The 23,874-nt window shown below is 35.5% G+C and overlaps 2 protein-coding genes and 1 non-coding gene across 5 annotated transcripts; 2 read left to right on the top strand and 1 right to left on the bottom strand.

The window, feature by feature from the left end:
* Positions 1–1,575: 1,575 nt before the first annotated feature.
* On the top strand, positions 1,576–1,648 carry TRNAF-GAA (transfer RNA phenylalanine (anticodon GAA)). Its single transcript has one exon. It is a non-coding gene; the product is annotated as a tRNA-Phe (tRNA).
* Positions 1,649–1,744: 96 nt separating this feature from the next.
* LOC133033153 (uncharacterized) lies at positions 1,745–13,997 on the top strand. Of its 3 annotated transcripts, none has more exons than XM_061107770.1 (4): positions 1,745–2,018; positions 2,123–2,370; positions 2,460–2,583; positions 10,899–11,167. In XM_061107770.1, the coding sequence occupies exons 1-4, from the start codon at positions 1,892–1,894 to the stop codon at positions 10,940–10,942; spliced, it is 543 nt and encodes a 180-aa protein (XP_060963753.1). In that variant the 5' UTR covers positions 1,745–1,891; the 3' UTR covers positions 10,943–11,167. The 3 variants fall into 3 exon arrangements, with proteins under 3 accessions (XP_060963753.1, XP_060963754.1, XP_060963752.1); XM_061107771.1 differs by lacking the exon at positions 10,899–11,167 and adding an exon at positions 11,994–13,997 and having other exon boundaries at positions 1,747–2,018; XM_061107769.1 differs by lacking the exons at positions 1,745–2,018; positions 2,123–2,370; positions 2,460–2,583 and adding an exon at positions 5,656–10,582 and having other exon boundaries at positions 10,899–11,254.
* Positions 2,831–5,686, bottom strand: LOC133033152 (probable pre-mRNA-splicing factor ATP-dependent RNA helicase DEAH2). The gene is made up of 2 exons (XM_061107768.1): positions 5,511–5,686; positions 2,831–5,344 (listed from the first exon to the last, which is right to left on the bottom strand). Exon 2 carries the CDS (start codon positions 5,266–5,268, stop codon positions 3,082–3,084), a length of 2,187 nt encoding a protein of 728 aa, XP_060963751.1. The 5' UTR covers positions 5,269–5,344; positions 5,511–5,686; the 3' UTR covers positions 2,831–3,081.
* Positions 13,998–23,874: the final 9,877 nt, after the last annotated feature.

The following is a 23,874-nucleotide window of genomic DNA, read 5'->3' on the forward strand; positions in this document are numbered from 1 at the left end:
ATAGAAATCATGTGAACTATGCAACATAAAAAGATTTCTGATTTTTTATTAATCAGTAAATCTGATTATATTAAAATGAGTTTTATTTAGGACATAAAATCCAACAAACTCCCACTTGCACTAAGATTTAATTTCAGCACCAACATATTTGATGTCATGCTTTTGAATTCTAGAAGGGCCGAATGAAGAGATTAAAAGTTTGATAGCCTGTGTTGGTGGGGTTCAGTGGATACAGGACAGAGTATCCATTGGAGAGCTTGGCATAAATTGCTACAACCTAAAAGTGATGGTGGATTAGGTTTTTGAAGGTTCAATCAATATAATCAAGCCTTACTGGCAAAATAAGCATGGAGAATTTTAACTAAACTGTCATCTTTATTGGCTCAAGTGCGTAAAGTAAGATACTTTAGAGACTCTTCTATTTTGGAGGTAAGTAAGGGTTATTATCCATCAACGACATGGAGAGGGACTGTATGGGAAGAGACTTGTTACTGAAAGGATTAAGGCATTGTGTATTGGTAATGGTGTTTCTACGAGGGTATTTAATGATCCTTGGTTACAATGACTGACATCTTTTCTTCCTTGTATAAAATCCTCCTTTATTGTGATCACAGTTTCAGAACTTTATTGACCCTCTAGGAGGTTGGGCGTTTGTAAGGTGAATAATACTTTTAATTCACCGAATGCCGAACTCATCTTATCGATCCTATTAAGTCCTTTTGAGCACGAGGATAACTGGTGTTAACATAACACGGAACGGTAATTATTCAATAAAAAGTGGTTATAATTTGGCAATGACCAGAGATGAGGGATTACCTTCTTCTTCTAGTGAGGTGTTCTCAATATGGTGGAGGAAATTCTGCAAAAAATTCTTCATTTTGCATGACGAGGTTTCTATGAGATTTTACCTTCGAATGGTGGCTTGTTTTGGCGTAAGGTTGTTCCTCATAATAACTGTCCTATTTGTGGTTATAGAGGTGATTCAAATTCACATGCAATATTTTGGTGTCCCTAAGCTCAAGGAATTTGGACGTTATTAGATTGCCCTTTCCTTCATGAGGCGAAGGAAGATTTATCTTTTAAGAAAGTAATGATCTATGCATATGAGATTGTGGAGAAAAATTTATTTGAAAGACTAATTATTATTTCATAAGCAATATGGATGGAGAGAAATAATATGACTCACGGAGAACATCAAAAACATCCTGAGGAAATAATTAGTTGGATCTCAAGAATCTGTGACTCTATTAATTTAGCGGATGAACCAATAAATTAAAATCACAATAACATGCCTATTCTAGTAGGACGTTACAGATCATCTTTATTAAATGGATTAAGATCACCACTATATGGATTAAGGTACGCTTCTGCTATTCATATTTTTTTTTTCTTTGAATCAACCAAGGTATTCTTTAGATCTATATTTATATATTTATACTAATATGACCAATATATTTTATTTTACTTTTCATCAATAAAGTTTTGGGTCATTGTAATAAAAAAAAAAGCAAATTTCCCTTTTGTAATTACACAATGAAACTATTAGTCATAAACTGCAGTAAGTATTAGCATCAAGCGGGGATAGCTCAGTTGGGAGAGCGTCAGACTGAAGATCTGAAGGTCGCGTGTTCGATCCACGCTCACCGCAATCGTTTTTTTCTCTTTTTTGTGCAATTATTATATTTATACTTACCACTACAAATAAACTCTATAAACGACAATAGTTTTAACTAAAACTACATACATACACGAGGAGTACGACCAATAGTCCTTGTCCCAGTCTCACTCTCACACACACAGAGAAATGCACAACAGTCAGTCAGTGCTGTTTTCTTTTACCACTGTTTGAAGGGTTTTAGAGTTTGTTAACTGTAACGAAAAGAAGACAATCATGGCGGTAGAGCTACAGCAGAGCGATTCATGCTGTCTCCAAAGTAGCCAATACATTGGTGAAATTTCAGCACTCTCTCTTCTCCTCTTCCCGCATCGTCTTTCTTCTCTTCCTTACCTCCTTGCTGGTACGCTTTCAATTTCACATTATTCTTTATTTCTTACTTAGACTGATTACCTCTCAATTCAATCTCCATCTTTCTTTCATTTCTCTTCTTCTTTAATCTTATAGGCTCTGGTTCCCAACTTCTCGTCTATGATTTGGAACTGGGAAACATGGTAAATTCTTTCGACGTATTCCATGGCATTCGCGTTCACGGAATTTCTTCTAGCAACATTCATTCCTCTAAAATTGCCATCTTTTGTGAAAAGAGAGTCAAGCTATATAGCTTAGGCCTTGCCCAGCTAGGCCTGGACTTGACGCTACTCCAATCCTTGCCCAAGTTCGGTAGTTGGGTTTTGGATGTTTGCTTTTTGAAGGTCAAAACAAGTTCATCGATTTTTCTTTTGCACATTCTCCAATTGACATTGAAAATTTATTTCCCTTTCCTTTGATCCATCTAAAGCAGGGTCATTGGAGTTCATCTCAGGAACAGGAGGCCAATTCCCATCTCGTAGTAGGATGCAGTGATAACTCTGTTCTTTTATGGGACATGTCAAACTCTAGCGTGGTTCTTCATGTTCAATCCCCCGGTTAGTAAATCATATAATGTCTTTTTGCAGCCATCACATTAAAGTAGTTCCTTTCTCTAATCATATAATATATGCATTGAATTTCCTTTTTAATATTAAAGTGTACTTTTAACTTTATGACTGCAAATAAAACTAATATTATAAAATTAACTGCTCTTTGCATGTATTTTTCTATGAACATTTTTTCTTATTTCCCTGAGTTATGCAATCTCGATTAACACCAAAAATATAGGCCATCTTCTAAATCTTTAAAAACAAGTGATTTCTTTTAAATGAAACCACGCAATCCAACTCAAATAAACAATTACAAAATAACTATAATGTAAAGATAATGGTCAACTACTTCTACAGCTATTTAGAATATGATACATCAAACATGGCTGTATCTTCCATCATTTTCATTGACGAGTGTGATAAGTGGGGCATTCCTCAGCAAAGATACAGAATATGTTTGAAAGATAACCAGAGGGGATCATCAAATCAAATCCCAGAAAATCTTCACTTTCTGTTTCTGCTCTCCTCCTTCTCCCTTTCACGCTTCTTGTAAAGCCTCTCAAGAACTCTCTTGGCCTCACACTGAGGAAAATTCTCCAGATCAAAATAGTGTGGTGCTATATCAACTAACCACTCCCCGCGAACATCTGTCACTGTACGTATAAAATTCCGACTTGTTAACACATACTCATTGTAGATGACCCAGTCTGGCTTGTGGTCAAGGCAATTCGAAGGATGCAAATGCACAACTTGGTTGTCTTTCACTGTTAAGTAGTGTCCAGTGCGTTCCATATGAGCCACCTGCATGAAATATCCAGCTAGCATGGCTTTTCTTATGTTAATGTAGTAGTCACGGCTGCTGAAATCAGTACTGCATAGCTTGAGGTTGTATCGTGCCATGATGCGGACTAGCTGTTGCCTGACATTGTCAGCAGATTTCAGCGCCCTAGCGCTGACAAAATTTTCGTAGCACCAAGACTGATCCTCATTGTTTTGCTTGTAGGCATGATACACGTTCAGAAGTGTGAGGTGATCTCCATCGATGTGGCCAAACTTAGCTTTTGCCTCATCCGCAGCTTGTTGAGCCTCCCTAGGCCGGACAAAGCAATTGGGTACTGAAAGCATGGCAGAAATTGATAGAATCTCGTTTGAACAGTTGAACTCAGGGCTAACAACTAGCATCTTGGACATCTGAGGATCTAGTGGAAACTCACTCATAATTTTCCCCAACTTTGTCAAGTTTCCTTCATCGTCCAACGCTCCCAAATAATTCAACACCTCTAGTGCTCGCATTAATGTCTCTGGAGCAGGGGGGTCCATAAAGTCAAAGTGAACCAGATCATCTATTCCCAATTTCTTCAAAGTCAGTACTATATTTGCTAGATTTGACCTCAATATTTCAGGATAGGTCTGTGGCTGAAGATCATCATTAAAACTCCTCTCTGTGTAAAGTCTATAACATTTTCCTGGTTGGGTTCTACCAGCACGCCCTGATCTTTGATGTGCACTGGCCTTTGATATGGGAGAAACCAACAAGGATTCAACTCTTACTCTTGGATTATAAACGTTTTGTTTGGCAAACCCAGGGTCGATAACATAAACTATCCCGTCTATGGTCAAAGAAGTTTCAGCAATGTTAGTTGATACTACAATCTTCCTTCCAGGTGGGCCTCTCTCATTCAGTGGAGGAGGAGCAGGGTCAAATATCTTCTGCTGCATAGCTGGAGGAAGACTTGAATACAGAGGAACTGCTTTCACAGGACCCACCTGATCCCCAAGAATTGCAACCTCCTTGTTTATTTTACGGCAGGCATCTTCTATCTCCTCCTCCCCAGTAAGAAATACAAGAATATCACCAGGAGGCTCACACATATGTATCTGGACAACTGTCCGAATTGCAGCCTCAACGTAGTCCCTTTCTGGTTCTTGGGTGTAAAATATTTCCACAGGGTGAAGCCTACCAGGAACCTTCATAAGAGGTGCACCATTAAAATAGCCCTGAAACTTTTCAGCCTCAAGAGTTGCACTCATCACAACCAACTTCAGGTCAGGTCTATTTCTCAATACTTCCTTTAGCAGTCCAAAAAGAACATCTGTTGCCAAAGTTCTCTCATGAGCCTCATCAAGAATTATCACCTTGTAGCGCTCCAATAGTGGATCTGTCATTGCTTCTCTTAAAAGCATACCATCAGTTAAATACTTCAAGACTGTTTTTGCACTGCTGCAGTCCTCAAAACGAATGCTGTAACCAACCTCTTCTCCAATGGTTACGTCCATCTCTTCAGCAACACGTCGAGAAACAGACATGGCAGCCACTCTACGAGGCTGGGTGCATGCAATCATCATCTTTCTTCTTTTATCTGGAGTTTCAATATCAACAGCTTCCAAAACAAATTGTGGGATCTGAGTTGTTTTACCACTACCGGTCTCACCAACCAAAATCAAAATCTGATTAGCCTTCAATACCTGCAAGAACTCTTCTTTCTGCTGCCAGACAGGCAAGGTCTTCCTCTTCTCAAGTATATGAAAGTACCTCGGCGTGTAGGCCTTGCCGTTCCACCTATTTATCAGACTATTCCCGGTGTTATTACTCATCAAACCACCGTTCGATTTCGTGATCTTTGCTGAGACAGAGGTCTCATCCATCACGTCAAACAAACTCCTCTTCCTCTTCCTCTCCGTACCCATCATTCAACACAACACTGCGAATGAAATCCTTGCAGCTTGAGAAAAGATTAAAGAAGAAGGTCCAGTATTAGGAGAAAACCTATTGAAAAACAGAGAAAAGATTTTATTACTTGGTAAAAATGAACAAAGGCAATTACAATGTATATATAGAGTAGAGAGTCGGTTAGGACTAACTACTAACTATAATAACTAACTTCCTATAATTCAGTAACTAACACAACAGATCCTAATTACTAATCTAATACCCAGGCCTTGAGGTTTGATGTGTGAACGAGTGAGGGAGAGCTTTTTTTGTTATGAACATTCTACATTAACGAAGCGAAATAAATTGGGAACTCTTCAATTGATGTAGTAGCTGAAAGTGAAACCTTAATATATATACACGACTTCTATTGTTTTTCTTTTTGTTTTAGATATTTTTGTTGCTTATTAACATAAATGTTATATATAGATTCTTTTTTAAGGAAAACTCAGCAGATAATTTTGTATTATTTTATTTTATATATTAATAACTAAAAAATAAACATTGGTTATATTTTATTTAATAATTCGGTTATATAAAATTATATTATATTTTTTTTTTCTATAATATGAATAATAAATTTACTAATTTTGTATTTCTTTTATTATTTTTTATGTGTTTGTTTTTTAATTAATTTATTAGACATATTACTATACTTTTTAAAATACTAAGTGAGGCTAGCACGTGCCTAGCTCTCCTTATGTCACTTCATTTATACTTTTATTAGCTTAATTTTTATTTCATAAATAATTATTTTACTTTTTACATATTAGTTATAGTGCAAATTACAAAAATACGTAAGAACTAAAGACTAACTTTTAAAATTGACATTTTAGTTATATATATATATAAGATATTCATTATTTAGATATATTTCACACACTATTTGCATAATTTGACATAAATTTTATAATGACTGGTACTACTTTTTAAATGTAGCATGAGTAAGTATCAATACTATCGGGTATCTGAATCACCAACAAATTTCTTCAGATCTACGTCACTGCTAACTTCATGTAAACAACACCACAATTAAGCTTTTGTTCGTGCTTAATCAAAAACTGGAATACTAAAGGTTTATTATTGTTGCTGAATTTAGGGAAATCAAAGCCCGCATAGCATAGAATCTGTAATCTTCTTGGATATTGTGTCAGTAAAACATGTCTCAGATCATTAGCAAGTGTTTGCATTAATTATAGCAAATTAAGCACATAAAAAACAACAAATAGAAAAACATCATATACCTAACAGTATTAAGAATAGTATATCATCTCAGATTAATTGAGGTACATTTTTCATTAACGTTCTTGTTTCCACTTACCAAAAGTGTAGTAGTTCTACCCCAGCCCAGCCATGTTCTCATCTTTCTTCCAATCAGACTTAACCCAACTGTTCTTCCATTCATTTTTAGTATAAAAGAAAAGTAAATAACAAAATAACTTCAGAAAAATAATTCATCACACAAGTACGTAAAAGTTAGTATTTTACAAAGCACACATTAAGAAATAAATAATAAACTCCACAGGGGAAAATTTGACCCCAACTTCATTTCCATCTTTTGAGAGTAGATTAATTGAAAAGCAAAATATAAAATCAAGAAGGAATTCTTAAGCTTGACATTTAATAAAAAGAAGTAGCCACATCATACCTCTTACACAAGATGCATCAGCAATGATATGTAGTTAAACGAACTTTTTAGTACACATGCTTACTCTAATTAATAGTGTAATAGATGTCCATATAAGTCCTATTCCATTCTAAACAGTAAGTTAGACTCAAAATAAGCATAATCCTAATCCTTTCAATGGGATCAATTAAGTGATTCAACTATCTCTCCACAACAAAATTAGATTCAACTAAACTTAATCACATATTAAGTCTGGCTTAGGATAGTCTTTTGGTACAAAATATCATACCGTCGTATTAATTTAACATCTCTGTCGCTATTTTGAGAATGGAAACTCAATCGAGAAGCATTCAGACTAACTGAATACTCAACTTTTTATTTCTTATGTAGACATAAAAACTTAGTTCTATTAACACTTGAGAAAGCTTATAATTTGTTTGTAAGAATTGATATATTATTAAATTTTTTATCGCAGTACGTCACAAAATAAAATAAAATAATTATCAGTCTTAGGTTAATTTAAGTTATTTTCCTACATCATGTTTAGCTTTGAATAATAATTAAACAAATAATATGCACTACTTTACTAATCAACATCTTCATGACTATTATAAATAAAAGACTTGGTCAACAAGCATTTATTAGAACAAAATCATATATAAACTTTCAATTACAAGTGTACGTACATGATCAAAATATAGATAATACCTCATCATTTCTATTAATTAACTATTTGCTCCGCTCATCTTTATATATGTAATTATTTGTTTCCTCAGAATATATATAATATATGTGTATTAACTAACCTCCACCAATTTTAGCTCACAATTCGAATGCAAGTAATTATAAACTCTATCCCTCTCTCTTTTCAACCATTCCTCAGCCTAAAATTTTCACTATAATTTTTATAATCATGCAATCAACAAAAAAGAATATACATATTGTGCATATGACATGATGAGTAGTGCGATAGAACACCTTTAAAATGTAATTAGGATAAGAATCCTCCAAAATCCAATAAGAGGCTTTAAAAGAATAATACCACTGTCCAGTAGCATTAGTCCCTCAAAATCATGTTCAATACGATTCCATTTGTCTCATTCCAATTTCAACTATCCCTCACACTCTTTGTCCATAACAAGAATAGGAAAGTAGGATTTATTATTTAGTTATTAGACTGTTAATTTCTGTTTGGCACTACCGTTATTTCAGTTGGTAGTTATAACAACTTTCTGTTGTTATCTGCTACTGGTTTTTACGCTGCTTTCTTGTATCTCTGTTCATTAATCAATAAAATCTTTCCTTTTGCTTTCTTTCATTTCCGCAACATGGTATCAGAGCAAGGAAGTTATGCTTCCTTTCGGTCTTGATTACCTCTGTTCCTCCTTCTCGCCGTGTCAATTTTCTTCTTCTCCGGCGACGGTCTGTGTCTGCATTGAAGAATTCATCTCTTCATCGACACAGGTTTCCTTTCGACATTTCTCTTCTCTGTGAATGTTTTGATCTCTCCCTTTTCGTCTTTCTTTTCCTATCATGGCTACAAATGATCAAGGAATAGGGTCAATCGATGGAGATTCATCTCAAATAAACAATGGTGGTAATCAAAATCAAGCTACAAACGCTGGTTTTAATGTTCAGATGGTCAGATCAAGAAGCCCGATCGAGGATCCCTCCGATCCATACTACTTGCATCACGGAGACAACCCTGGTAATGTTTTGGTGTCTCAATTATTGACTGGACAGGACAACTACATTGCTTGGTGCAGAGCTATGGAGCTTGCTATATCTGTCAAGAACAAGTTGGAATTCTTGAATGGAAGAGGTTTCAATGGTTACATTTTTATTGTAACCATCATGGTTACATTTTTTTAAGCCATTGGATTACTATTTAATGGTTGTGATTAATTTGGAAATTAAATAAAAATAAATAAAAAATAACTTGTAACCTGAAAGTAACCTAATCATTTATTTCCTTATAAAACTTTAATTAAGATTAATTATATTTTAAAATTAAATTAATTATAATTATTAATTAATTATTTACAATTTATTACTATATAAGGATTTTTTAGCAATTTATATTTTTATACTTAAATTATTTAAAATTTTATAGCAAAGTTTTTTATAATTTAAAATTATACACATATAATTTCATAATTTAAATTTTATTATACTTGTAATCTTAATTTTAAATTATTACACATAATTATTTAATTTTTTTATTTAAATATTTAAAAAGTAAAAAATGAAATAAGTTGAAGGATTTTTTTTTAAAAAAATGGCTGCACTTGTTATCGATTGATTAGCTTGAGGTCTCGATCATACTTAGTTCATATAATTGTAACAAAATAATTAAATATCATTTAAAAATATTTAATTATTTGAAAATTTATTATAAGAAGAGAATTTTAATTTGTGTCAAAAGAAGTTTAATTTTTGTAAGAAAAATAATTTTTTTTGTAAATATTATAATTAAATGGCTTAATTATTAAAATAATTCAAGTAAGGATTTAAATATAAATATTAATTACTAAAAGAGGTCTTGTTAAATATTTAATTAATTATGTTAAGAAAATAGTTAATTATAATTAAATAATTCTAAAAAAGGAATGTCTATTTAATTAATTATTTTAAGAAAATAGTTAATTATAATTAATTAAATCTAAAAAAGGAAAGTCTACCTATTAGTAACCTGCTATTACAGGTTAAAAAAAAATGTAACCATATGGTTACAATAAAAATGTAACCATTGAATAGTCACCCATTCTTGAATGGGTCTATTTCTAAACCCCCTATCACTGATCACATTCTTTACAATGCTTGGATTCGTAATAACAACATTGTTATTTCTTGGATTATTAACTCTGTTTCAAAAAAAATTTCATCTAGCATATTGTATGATGAGTCTGCTGTAGCAATCTGGAACGATTTGAGGGTTCGTTAACAGCAAAATAATGGAGCACACATCTACAATCTAAGGAAGGACTTAATGAATCTCAGACTAGAAAACCAAACAGCGAGTATGTATTTTACCAAGCTGAAAACTGTTTGGGAACAATTGTCCAATTTCAGGCTAAACTGTACTTGCAATGGGTGTTCTTGTGGAGGAGTCAAGAAATTGCAAGAACATCACAACATGGAGTACATCATGTCCTTTCTCATGGGACTATCCGATCTTTATGCTCAAGTGCGAGGTAATATCCTTGTTATGGATACACTCCCTGAAATTAATAGAGTTTTTCATCTAGTTACGCAGGAAGAAAACCAAAGAGGAGGACAAAACAACACCACGGATCCAAACTCCAATATGGCTTTTGCCTTCCAAGGAGAAAAGAATTCAGGCAAACGTGAATCACAAGGACCACCCAAGACTCAACAACCAAAACGTGGCAGACCTTTTTGTACTCATTGTAACATGCATGGACACACCATCGAGAAGCGTTACAAGATACATGGATATCCACTGGGATACAACAAAGGAGGGAAATCAAAGGATGCTGCTGCAAACCAGTTCCAAACCTCCAATGAAACCAGTTTGGGTCCCAGTGAAAGCAACACTTTGTTGCCACAACTCACACCAAATCAATATCAGCAGCTCTTGAATCTTCTTGCTGCACAAACCATCAATCTGCCCACTACAAATCCGAGTACATCTAATGGGAACTCAGGTATTATCTTAACTAACTATGTTATGCTGTCCAAAGACAAGTCTTGGATCATTGATTCGGGTGCCACTAGGCACATTTGTTCAGACTTGAATCTTTTTTCAAAGCTTTCATTTTATTGCTGAAACTAAATTAATTCTGCCTAATAATAATTGTCTTCTGGCATATCGAAGTGGTACCGTTAGAATTAACAATCATCTTACCCTCCATAATGTTCTCTATGTTCCTTCTTTCCATTGCAACATTATTTCTGTTTAATTGTTTGACAAAAGGGAACGATTACTCTTTGAAATTCCTTGCTGATAATTTCTACATACAGGAAACGCACACCAAGATGATATTTGGCAAAGGTGTATCGGCTAATGGTCTCTACATATTGGACACCACACCCGTTCTCATCAATGCTTTTACATCGGCTGAAACTTGGCACAAGCGTTTAGGTCATTTGTCAAATAAATGTTTAGACTTACTACAAGATTCTTTGAATTGTGAAACTAAAAATTTGCATAGCATTGAACCTTGTTACATTTGTCCTTTAGCCAAGCAAAGAAAATTACCTTTTCCTAATAATAACAGATTTACCAATCATTGTTTTGATCTTACTCATTGTGATATTTGGGGGCCTTATTATGTTACTTCTCACTCTAATCATAAGTACTTTCTTACTTTGGTTGATGATCACTCAAGATTCACATGGATTTACCTTCTTAAACAAAAATCTGATGTTATATCTATTATACCAGAATTTCTTTCTTATATACAAACTCAATATAATTGTATTTTCAATTATTTTAGATCTGACAATGCCCCTGAGCTTATTTTCAAAGATTTGTTCTCCAAAAATGGAATTACACATGATTTCACTTGCATAGAGACACATGAACAAAATGCCGTGGCTGAAAGAAAACATCAACACCTTCTTAATGTCGCAAGAGCTTTATATTTTCAATCCAAAGTTCCTATCAAATACTGGACTGAGTGTCTTATGATAGCTGTGTTCCTTATTAATCGAACACCAACACCTAATCTCAAAAACAAAACTCCCTACGAAATTCTGCTAGGCAAACCACCTAATTACAGTGACCTTCGATGCTTCAGATGTCTTGCCTTTGCTTCCACTATTTCTTCTCATAGAACCAAATTTGCACCACGGGCAAGGACATGTGTGTTCATTGGTTATCCTAGAGGAATAAAGGGCTATAGACTATATGATATTAATACCAGACAATTGTTTATTTCTTGCAATGTTATCTTTCATGAAAATGTTTTCCATTTTCATAAACTTAACTTACACAACCAATCTATAGATCCTTTTTTGCCTCTGGTTTTGCCTTCTCAGCACATCACTAACACACATATAGATGATTATCCTACACAAGACAATTTTGATGTTGCACCTAACCCCATTTTGCAGGATACTAATGATGATGTTGAAGACATTTCCCATGCTGAACATACTGCTACTCCACAGCAGGAAAATCCCACGCCAACACTTGCTGCTCCTAGACGAACCACTCGAGTCTCACAGCCTCCAAGTTACTTTCAAGATTTTTAGTGTTTCAATCTTCTACGGATAAATCTCCTACACCTCATCCTACTTTAAATTCATGTCTTATACAAAATTATCCAAGGCTTACAAAGAATTTATTCTTGATGTCACAGCTGAATTTGAACCACAAAGTTACAAGCAAGCCATACAATTCAAGCAATGGTTGCAAGCGATGGACAATGAGTTACTGGCCCTCATCATCAACAACACTTGGACCGTTGTCCCCCTTCCACCAGGCAAACGCGCAATAGGATGTCGTTGGGTGACAAAATCAAATACAACAGTGATGGTAGTGTGGAACGACTCAAAGCTCGCTTGGTTGCACAAGGATATACACAGCAAGAAGGATTGGATTTCTTCGATACTTTCTTACCAGTTGCAAAAATGGTCACTTTCAAGCTTTTACTTGCCATTGTCAACATCAAGCAATGGCACACATTGTAACTAGACATTAACAATGCCTTTTTGAATGGTGATCTAGAAGAAGAAGTTTATATGCAACTTCCCCAAGGTTTCAAGGTTCCCTCTACTATTACCGGCACTAATCTGGTGTGTAAGCGCAACAAATCTATTTACGGTCTTCGACAATCTTGAAGGCAATCGTACAAAAAACTCACTGATGCTCTTCTCCAAGAATGATTCACTCAATCCCATGTCGATTACACACTGTTTACAAGAGGATCCCAAGCAACTTTTGTTGCCCTCCTCGTATGTTGACGATATCATCCTCGCAGGTCCCAACATCCACACACTCCAGCAATTACAAATCTCCCTTCAGGCCAAATTCAAGTTGAAGACACTCGGGCCTCTCAAGTACTTTCTTGGGTTTGAAATTGCCCGTGCTCAGTACGGCCTCTTCCTCTCACAACGCAAATACACTTTGCAATTGCTTGCTGATACAGGGTACACCAGCAGCAAACCGGCAAAGGCTCCTATGGATCCTTGACTAAGACTCACTGACCAAGAAGGAGACATCTTGGACAATCCATCTCACTACAGACAACTTATTGGCTGACTATTGTACTTGACTCTTTCACGACCAGACATCACCTTTGCCATGAACACACTTAGCCAATTCATGTCTTGTCCACAAACAACTCACTTAATAGCTCTTCATCATCTCTTGCGTTACTTAAAAGGCACACCAGGCTAATAAATATTATATTCAACCTCATCTTCTCTTCACCTCCGAGGTTTTTCAGACTCGGATTGGGCTACATGTCCTATCCCACGACGTTCTACGACGGGTTTTTGCATATTCCTTGGTGATTGTCTCATTTCATGGAAAACCAAGGAGTTTATAGTCTCCAAAAGTTCTGCCGAGGCAGAATATCGCGCCTTGGCTGCCACCACCAGTGACTTAACTTGGTTACAATATCTCCTCAAAGACTTCCAAATACATCAACCTACACCAACCTTCATCTATTGCGACAACCAATCTGCCATTAATATTGCCAACAATCCCACTTTCCACGAACGAACCAAGCACATTGAGTTGGACTGCCATTTCATTCGCGAAAAGATTGCCACTTCTGCCATCCGCCTCATTCCTGTCAGCAACAATCTCCAACTTGCTGATGCATTCACAAAGGCTCTACCCTCAACCACTCTTAATTCTCACTTATCCAAGATGGCCATACATGACATATATGGTCCATCTTGAGGAGGGGGGAACAAGAATAGGAAAGTAGGATTTATTATTTAGTTATTGGACTGTTAATTTCTATTTGGCACTACCGTTATTTCAGCTGGTAGTTGGTAGCTATAACAACTTTTTGTTGTTATCTGCTACTGGTTTTTACGCCTATATAAGGCTTTCTTGTATCTTTGTTCATTAATCAATAAAATCTTTCCTTTTGCTTTCTTTCATTTCCGCAACAGTCCATTTGGTATTCAAACAATTATACTTGAAATCAACAATGTAAGCTCATATATCAATCCCAAAGCTAAAATAAACACATATACCATCAAATCAAAACAAAGAGACATACAAAATTCTCGATTCTTCGCAAAACACATATAGTTTACAAACCTAACAGACGTGTAACCTTAAATTTCCCTAATTCACAAGAAATGAAACCTAAACGGCAAAATTCATAAATTGAAAAGCACGAGCATGTATACATAATTCAAATAAATAGACTCAAGAAGAAATTGAGAGATTACCCACGAATCGCTTTTCGAAGAAAACCTTACCAGCTATGATTGAAAGAAGGCATATAATAGAGAATCAATTAGAGAAAATTAGGGTTCCTAACCCTGAATGCCATAGCTGAAATAATGAGATAGAAAGCTAGAAAGAGACATAAATATTAAAGCAAAGCTACTGAATGAGCATTGAGCTCTTGAAGGAGAAGAGGAAGGACTCGTATTGAGCTATTGACCGAAGACAAAGTATGACAGAACAATTAATCCTTTCAAAAAAAAAAAAACAAATTAACCGATCGACAAAGGGCAAATTGACCGATGACAAAGGACAAAATTATAAATACCTAATTTTACAAAGGGCAAAAATGTCTTCACAACTATCACCTCATTACCACACTTTTATAATAGTAAGAAAGATACATATGGTTTGAATAAATTAAATTAAAATTTAAAAAATATATATAACAATTGATATAAATTCATTGAAAACTCATTGTATGATTTTAAAATTGATGTCATTACTGTATCTTATTTGTAGTTGCTATTATATTTAAAGTCATTATTATCATCGTACCTCACTTTTAGTTGTTACTAAATTCAAAGTCATCATTACCGTATCTCACTTGTAGTTATTGATATATTTTATAATAGGTTTGAATATAAATCTATAAAAAACTCTTTATATAATTTCAAAAACGTAGTACTCTCATTTATAATTATTACTGCATCCATAATTATTATTATCACCGTATCTCACTTGTAACTGTTATTATTGCTAAGATTTAAATAAATAAAATGCTATATTTGCTAAATATGAATATAATAAATTATTAAAATAAATGATAAATATTTTTAAAAACATTAATTAATTATCAATATAATTATATATATTTTAAAACTATTATTGAGGGTAAAATCTACAATTACAAAATTTGGGCATCAGCAACCTGTCAAGAACAAAGAGAGATAAAAGTTCAATTGGGAGCACCGGTGGGGTGTCAACCAAAGGAATTTTGACGCTCAAGTCAGTACTATTGTAGTAAAAAATAACGATAACGGAAAATAAATGAAATGTAAATGGTAGCCAGACGGATGAGTGGACAAACGGACAGACGGACTAAAGGAACAACTACAGTGGTGAGGCTTAAGAGAAAAGTTTAGAAAGGACGACTGTCTGCTTGAGTGAGTAGTGTGAGTATCGAATGTTCGATGCCCTGTGTCTACCGTATGGTTTCTTTTATCATGTGTCTTCAGTACTGTTGCCTTCCGTCCACGTCACCCATTGGACTCATTCAAGTTGGTTGCTTCCCTAATTTTAAGGGAGTAGTATCCGTCTTTCTGAGTTCAATATTTACTTGAGCTTCAATATGTATATTTTTGTTTTGTCTAGCCGGCATTTTGCTTTCTACATGTTTTTGTTTTTGGTGAACTCGCTCTTAGTTCAGTACTTTTGTTCTAGGTGGGTTTTTTGCTATGTCTATCAACAACCATGGTAGTTGTGCCACTTCATCTAATAAGACGACTAGTTCATCTAATGATACTTCAAACATTTCTACTGGTGTGGTAGGTTATGTATTGGATGATGAGTGTGAGGATATGGATGTCCATCGCTATGCATTTGGAGTTGGAGTAGACATCGATCGCACTATGAGTGATAGTGAGTCGGACGATATTCTTTTGGATATTAATCCTAGGTCAGAAATAATCTTGAACAACTTGCCGAAAATTTGTCGTCATTACAATATTCCCATACACATTAGTTTGTATGCTCCGGCTAAACGGGAGAACGAAGTGGTATTTGGAAGATACTGGATTGGACGTGTTTGTACAAGCTTTCATTTAAGTATGGTTTTAGATTTCCTTTCCCTAAGTTAATGTCTGAATTATGCTCCTATCATGGTATCTCTCCTAGTCAGTTAATGCCCAATGCTTGGCGTATTCTTATGGCTATATAAGTGTTGACCGAAAAACATAACATTACATTTACGGTTGTCGAAGTCTTGCGTGTCTACTACTTAAAAGAGCATATACATAATAAGGGTAGGTATCAGCTTACTGTCAAAAACAGTAGTGATCATCTGATTCTTAGCGTTAAAGAAGCTAAGCGATCGAAGGAGGATTTTTCTTTGTTCCTTTTGATGCTCTAGGATTATCAGTTGATCGCGGGATTCCCCATTTGTGGTCTCCTGCTATTGAGTGTCATAGTTTTGATATTGAATTGCGCCCTTATTTGTTATGGTTTATTGATACACGTATAATTGGTTGATTTGTCTTCTTTGTAGGAAGGATTGACCTTCCGTTTAGTTGGGGTTTAGAGTTTAGGATTTAGGGAGAGTTGATCAAGTTCTTCAAATTTCGGAGGAGGAGCGCTATTGAAACATTCTATTGTTTGATTCTTCTCTTCGAGACAACATTTTGTGAGATCACATTCCACGTGAACACGAAGGTATATCTCCTCCTAAGAATCGTGCTAAGTCTCAAGTTGTTATACTCTAAAGAAGTTTTGAGATTTCGGAGTGTGAACCTTTATTTCTACCTGAATTGACGTCAGACGAACGAGATTTTGCAGATCGATTCATGACCCAATCTTCTTTCACTCTTCCTCTGGCTGGTGACGATGCTACGGACTGTTTACGCTCGCGCGAACAGAAGACTGGGACGACTCCCAGTGCTGAGAAGGAGGTTGTTACTATTGTTGCTCCTTCTTGTCCTTCTGTGAGAGCTCAGAAGAAGAATAACAAGAGACCATCTCCGGTTGAATCGACTGACTGGTTGAGTAATACAGTTGATCTTTTTTCTCCATCTTAAATGGCTGCGCATTCTGAGTTTAGTCTACACCTTGGTGAGGCCAGTAAGCTATTATTTCCAGAGGATCGAGCTCGATTTGAGAATATTGGGGAAATAACTTCTATGGAATTGTCCATCTCTCGCTCCTTTCAGGTCTGCATAAATTTTTATGTTACGATTTATGTATGAAAAAACTCATGATATTATTGTGTCTGACCATTTTGATACTTTATATTGTATGATAGGGTATGGAAGGGCTTATGTACGCTTTGGATAAGATCAAGAACATGAATGAGCCAATGAAGGTTATGAGGTCTGAACGTTATGATTTATGCGAGGAGATTAAGGAGCTGAAAGGCTGCAAGAAAGAGCTTGACTGTGTCAAAGAAGAGTTACGAACTTAACTGGATGCTAAGGAACAAGATTCTAGTCGTTTGAAGTCTGCCTTGGCTGGTCTTGCTACTGCCCAAGCTCGTGTGGACATGTTGGAAGGTCGATTAATCGAAATTGGACTGGAGACTGAGATCCATTGTCGTGGAAAAATGGCGATGGAGTATCGAGACAACAAGGCGAGTCTTGGGACATACCCAAGTACATTGCTGATTATGAAGAATTGCTGCAAATGAGGGCCGAGAAAGATGCTCGAACTAGCCAGTTGGCTAACTCGTTTGAAGGGATGACTACGAACGATTTCCCGATGGATGACACACGTCTGTTTTGTGTTAACTATATGTTTGATGTTTTATGTTTTTAATATTGTAATATGAACTTTTGTCTGGTTGGCTGACTTGCATGGGTCTGGTACCCCATTTTCCCCTTAGTCTAAATGTAGGTCAGCCGAGTTGGATTTAGACTTAGTATTTCGGAATGATGTTTGGACTATGTGGTGAGTATCAAATGTTCGATGCCCTGTGTCTACTGTATGGTTTCTTTTATCGTGTGTCTTCAGTACCGTTGCCCTCCGTCCACGTCACCCATTTGACTCGTTCAAGTAAGTTGCTTCCTTAATTCTTAGGGAGTAGTAACTGTCTTTCTGAGTGATTTAATATTTACTTGGTTCCACCCGTTTGGCTGACTGGTTGGGCTCGGACCTGGTTGCAGGGTGATCCGGCTTATGGCCCATAGGCTCATTCGTTAGTTTATTTTCAAGCCTTGTGAGTCTGTCTGACTGCCTTATTGGACCCAATATTATTTGATCCATTATTAATGGGCTCGTCTGACTTGCATACAACGAACCACATAGTCCAAACATCATTCCAAATACTAAGTCTAAATCCAAGTCGGTTGACCTACATTTAGACTAAGGGGAAAATGGGGTACCAAACTCATACAAGTCAGCCAACCAAACAAAAGTTCATATTATAATATTAAAAACATAAAACATTTGACATATAGTTAGCTCAAGATAGACGTGAGTCATTCGTCGGAAAATTGTTCGTAGTCATCCCTTCAAACGAGTTAGTCAGCTGGCTAGTTCGAGCGTCTTCCTCGGCCCTCATCCGCAACAATTCTTCATAATCAGCAATGTACTTGGGTATGTCCTAAGACTTGGCCTTGTTGTCTCGATACTCCATCGCCATTTTTCCACGACACTGGATCTCAGCCTCCAGTCCAATTTCGATCAATCGACTTTCCAACATGTCCACACGAGCTTGGGCAGTAGCAACATCAGCCAAGGCAGACTTCAAACGACTAGACTCTTGTTCCTTAGCGTTGAGTTGAGTTCGTAACTCTTTTTTGACACGGTCAAGCTCTTTCTTGCAGCCCTTCAACTCCTTAATCTCCCCGCGTAAATCATCTCGTTCAGACCTCATAACCTTCATTTGCTCCTTCATGTTCTTGATCTTATCCAAAGCGTACATAAGCCCTTGCATACCCTGTCATACAATATAAAGTACCATAATGGCCAGACACAATGATATTGTGAGTTTTTCCATACATAAATCGTAACATAGAAATTTCTGCATGTAGAAGCCAGAGATGCACAGTTCCATAGAAGCTAGTTCCCCATGTTCTCAAATCGAGCTCGATCCTCTGGGAATAATAGCTTACTAGCCTCACCAAGGTGTAGGCCAAACTCAGAATGCGCAGCCACTGAAGATGGGAAAGAAAGATCAACTGTATTACTCAACCAGTCGGTCGACTCAACCGGAGATGGTCTCTTGTTATTCTTCTTTTGAGCTCTCATAGAAGGACAAGAAGGAGCAACAGTAGTAACAACCTCCTTCTCAGCACTGAGAGTCGTCGCAGTCTTTTGTCTGCGCGAGCGTAAACGATCCATAGCACCGTCAACAGCCAGAGGAAGAGTGAAAGAAGATTGGGCCATGAATCGATTTGCAAAATCTCGTTCGTCTGGCGTTAATTCAGGTAGAAATAAAGGTTCACACCCCAAAATCTCAAAACTTCTTTGGAGTATAGCAACTTGAGACTTAGCACGATTCTTAGGAGGAGATATACCTTCCGGTTGACGTGGAACGTGATCCCACAAAGTGCTGTCTCGAAGAGAAGAATCAGACAATAGAATGTTCCAACAGCGCTCCTCCTCCGAAATCTGAAGAACTTGATCAACTCTCCCTGGTGCTTGACCACACACCCAACTAAACGGAAGGCAAATCCTCCTTACAAAGAAGGCAAATCAACTAGTTAGATGTGTATCAATAAATCATAACACATAAGGGCACAATTCAATATCGAAACTATGACACTCACTAGCAGGAGACCACGAATGGGGAATCCCATGATCAACTAATAATGCTAAAGCATCAAAAGGAACAAAGGGAAAATCCTCCTTCCATCGCTTAGCTGCTTTAATGCCAAGAATCAGATGGTCACTATCGTTTCTGACAGTGAGCTGATACCTACCCTTATCATGTATATGTTCTTTCAAGTAATAGACGTGCAAGACTTCAGCAACCGTGAATGTAATGTTATGCTTTTCAGTCAACACTTGTATAGCCATAGAACACGCCAAGCATTGGGCATTAACTGACTAGGAGAGATACCATGATAGGAGCATAGTTCAGACATTAACTTAGGGAGAGGAAATCTAAAACCATACTTGAATGGAAGCTTGTATAAACACGTCCAACCCGGTGTCTTCCAGTCAGCCCGTTTCCCGCTAGCCGGAGCATACAAACTAATGTGTATGGGAACATTGTAACGACGACGAATTTTTGGCAAGTCGTTGAAGGTTATTTCTGACCTTGGATTAATATCCGAAAGAATATCGCATGACTCACTGTCACTCATAGGGCGATCGGTGTCTACTCCAACCCCAGATGCATAGCGATGGACATCCATATCTTCACACTCATCATCCAGAACATAACCTACCACACAAGTACGAATGTTTGAAGTATCATTAGACGAACTGGTCGCCTTATTAGATGAAGTGGCACAATCACCATGGTTGTTGATAGAATTAGCAAAAAACCCACCTAGAACAAAAGTACTGGACTGAGAGCGAGTTCACCAAAAATATAAACATATAAAAAGCAAAACGCCGACTAGACAAAACAAAAATATATATATCGAAGCTCAAGGTGGCAAAAATAACTAGACATAAAAATGTAGAGCCATAATAATACTCACCAACTAGATATACGTGTTCTAAATAGACCACCAGTTATGATCCTCTAATTAACTAAAGGAAGACAATACTCTAGCTAGCTGGACATTCATAATTCAAATCATACTTACTAATATGCAAAGCCAAATAGTAAAAACGTAAATTTTTACTACCCACAAAGATCAAAACACAAACATACAACAAGTAAAATATATTTACTCATCTACATCACTAAAATAAGTATGAGCATGCAAAAGAACATGAAGAACAACCTAAGAACATTCAAGGGAGAGGATTTAGAAAACTTACCCTCTTGAAAGCCTCTCTCCAAGACTTCAAGCCTCACTTCACCAAGAGCCCCAACAAATGTGAGCAAGAATAATATAACTCTCCATATTTATAGCCAAAAAATAGTGGATGAGTGACAAATGTCACTCATCTAGAAGGTTATAGTAATAGTAATATAGGAGAGGGTAATATTAAATATTGAGTACAAGGTACTATCTTTAATTGTCAAATAGTATATTCATCTATACTTAATGTATGTTCACTAGACATACAATTCGTGGATGGTGGTGCTCCCTTAGTTATAATAATATATATGTTAATTGATATATGTATAGGAGTTAGAGAGCAAACTATTTGGACCTTTTTTTTTGGCCACACATTCAATATATTATTTTTTTTGGCATTGATGTGACTAATAGGTATGGGTGAATCTCACTTTCTTTTGGCTCTGATATGAATAGGTATGAAAGAGTACATAACACTCTATAATATCTATCTATGACAAAATATATCCAAGCAAGTAAAATCTCTTACATGTACATATATACCATGTAGTACCATAGTACTTTGAGACGACCTCTCAAACAACACTTTATGGCATCTCACACGCCACCTATCACACAATAAGTGTGTTTACCTACTTATCTTAATAAATAAATATAAAGAGACTAATTTATATATATGGTTTCTTCAAACGTCTATTGGACAAAAGGAATAAGAAGCACACATCATTTTAACTTTAGAGCAACCTACAAGCTAGATGATGTCAGCTACCAAAAAAAAAAGGATAAGCTGAACTAGACAGACGGACACAAGCCTCATTTATAACATATATATAGTATGTTCTATTTATGCTATTTGTGTGTGTATGTCTACCTACTTATTACATTCGTAAATATATTATGTCTGACTATCTCCTTCCATTATTTACATACATGTCTATCTCAAACATACTATGTCTGTCTATCTCCTTACCTAATATCTATTTCCTCACACCATTTAATGTGTGTATGTCTACCTCCTCTCATTTTTTTAAATGTCTATCTCCCTACACCATATATATATGTCTATCGCCCTACAATATATATGCATATACATATCTATCTTCCTATACCATATATCTATGTCTATCTCCCTACACTATATATATGTCTATCTCCTTACACCATATATATTTATCTCCGTACAACATATGTATATATATTTATTTCTTTACACAACAAAATGTCTTATTTCTTATTACTTATATATATGTACGCCTATCTACTTCTCTCATCTCGTATTTCGAGAAAGACAACCAAATATTTTTATTTGGCCTAACATATGGCTTTTATAAGCAATTTATATCCAGCGTCTGTCTAACTAATTAGACCAAAAAGATGACTTACTCTAGTTAAGAGTCCCTTTGAAGAACTAATTGATCACACAAACATTACTCAACTAAGGTAGCCACATATACGCACGCGACAAGGATTACTCAACCACCATGCTCGAACCATTCAGGCCATTTTCTTGTCTCAAACAGCAAGACACACGTACACCGCTTACTTAGATAGACCTCTTGGCTAGCAGCTAATTTGGTATTAATAACTCTCCAGCTAAAATAAATTCTAGCTAGAGAGTGAGGGACAAACTTTAGAGGTAAAAATTTGCTTGATATTTGCGACATTTTTGAAAAGTCCAATATGCAAGTCAGACGAGCCCATCAATAATGAATCCAATAATACTGGGTCCAATAAGGTAGTTAGACGGATTCACGAGGCCTTGAAATAGACTAACGAGTGAGCCTATGGGCCATTAGCCGAATCACCCCGCAACCGAGTTCGATCCCAGCCAGTCAGCCAAACGGGTGGAACCAAGTAAATATTAAACCAGTCAGAAAGACGGTTACTACTCCCTAAAAATTAGAGACGCAACCAACTTGAATGAGTCCAATGGGTGACGTGGACGGAGGGCAACAGTACTGAAGACAAATGATAAAAGAAACCATACGGTAGACGCAGGGCATCGAACATTCGATACTCACACTACTCACTCAAGCAGACAGTCGTCCTGTCTAAACTTTTCTCTTAAGCCTCACCACCGTAGTTGTTTCTTTAGTCTATCTGTTCGCTTGTCCACTCATTCGTCCGGCTACCATTTAAGTTTCATTTATTAATATATTTATCCAGCAGGGTGGGATAAATAATCCCATGCAGGTGAGATTTTTTTTATCGTTTTTTTAATTTTAATTTTATTAATATATTTTAAATTTAATAAGAATTTAAAGGAAATAATTATCACACATTTATTTATACATTTTTTTTTATCAAAAACTTATTCATTAAAATTAGTGAAAATGTATAATTTTGAATTATTATACATAAGTTTTTAAAATTTAGAATATTATTAATTAAATAATAGTTACTTAAATTTATTCTAAGAAAAAAAAATATGAGAATAAAATTATATATTATTTTTAAATTACTAAAAAATTTATATAAATATTTTTGAAAATTAATATTTATATTAAATTAGTGTTTAAGATAAACAATTTTATATTATTGAAGTATTTTTATTTTACTATTTTAATTATTTATTAAATAAAAAATATGACAAAATATTTTATTATATATTTATGATGTATTCTTAATTATATATAATATATTATTTTTTTTTGCTACGAATTATTTATTTTTATTTATTTATTATTATATATTTTAATTTTAATTTATTATTATATATTTTTATTTAATTTATTTTTTTTTTCTAAAAGGAAATAAATAAAATAGTACAGTCCATTCTTAAACCAAACACAGGATTACTTTCAGCATAATCCAATCTTGTCCAGTCCAGTCCAATCCAGTCCAATCCTGCGTACCAAACGGGCCCGCAATACCCTTTAGCAATTCTTAATTGAGGAGTGCTACCGTTAACTTGTATTACATTTCTTAGTCAACCTCCACGCCCGAAAAT

Source organism: Cannabis sativa, unplaced genomic scaffold, assembly GCF_029168945.1.
Source record: "Cannabis sativa cultivar Pink pepper isolate KNU-18-1 unplaced genomic scaffold, ASM2916894v1 Contig3, whole genome shotgun sequence".
Taxonomy (NCBI): domain Eukaryota; kingdom Viridiplantae; phylum Streptophyta; class Magnoliopsida; order Rosales; family Cannabaceae; genus Cannabis; species Cannabis sativa.

Excerpts from the sequence above, each read along its gene's own strand:
- LOC133033152 (XM_061107768.1), bottom strand. The coding sequence starts at position 5,268 with ATGATGGGTACGGAGAGGAAGAGGAAGAGGAGTTTGTTTGACGTGATG.
- LOC133033153 (XM_061107769.1), top strand. The coding sequence starts at position 9,904 with ATGAATCTCAGACTAGAAAACCAAACAGCGAGTATGTATTTTACCAAG. Across the intron at positions 10,583-10,898 it reads TACATCTAATGGGAACTCAG|GAAACGCACACCAAGATGAT; the intron begins GTATTATCTTAA and ends TTCTACATACAG.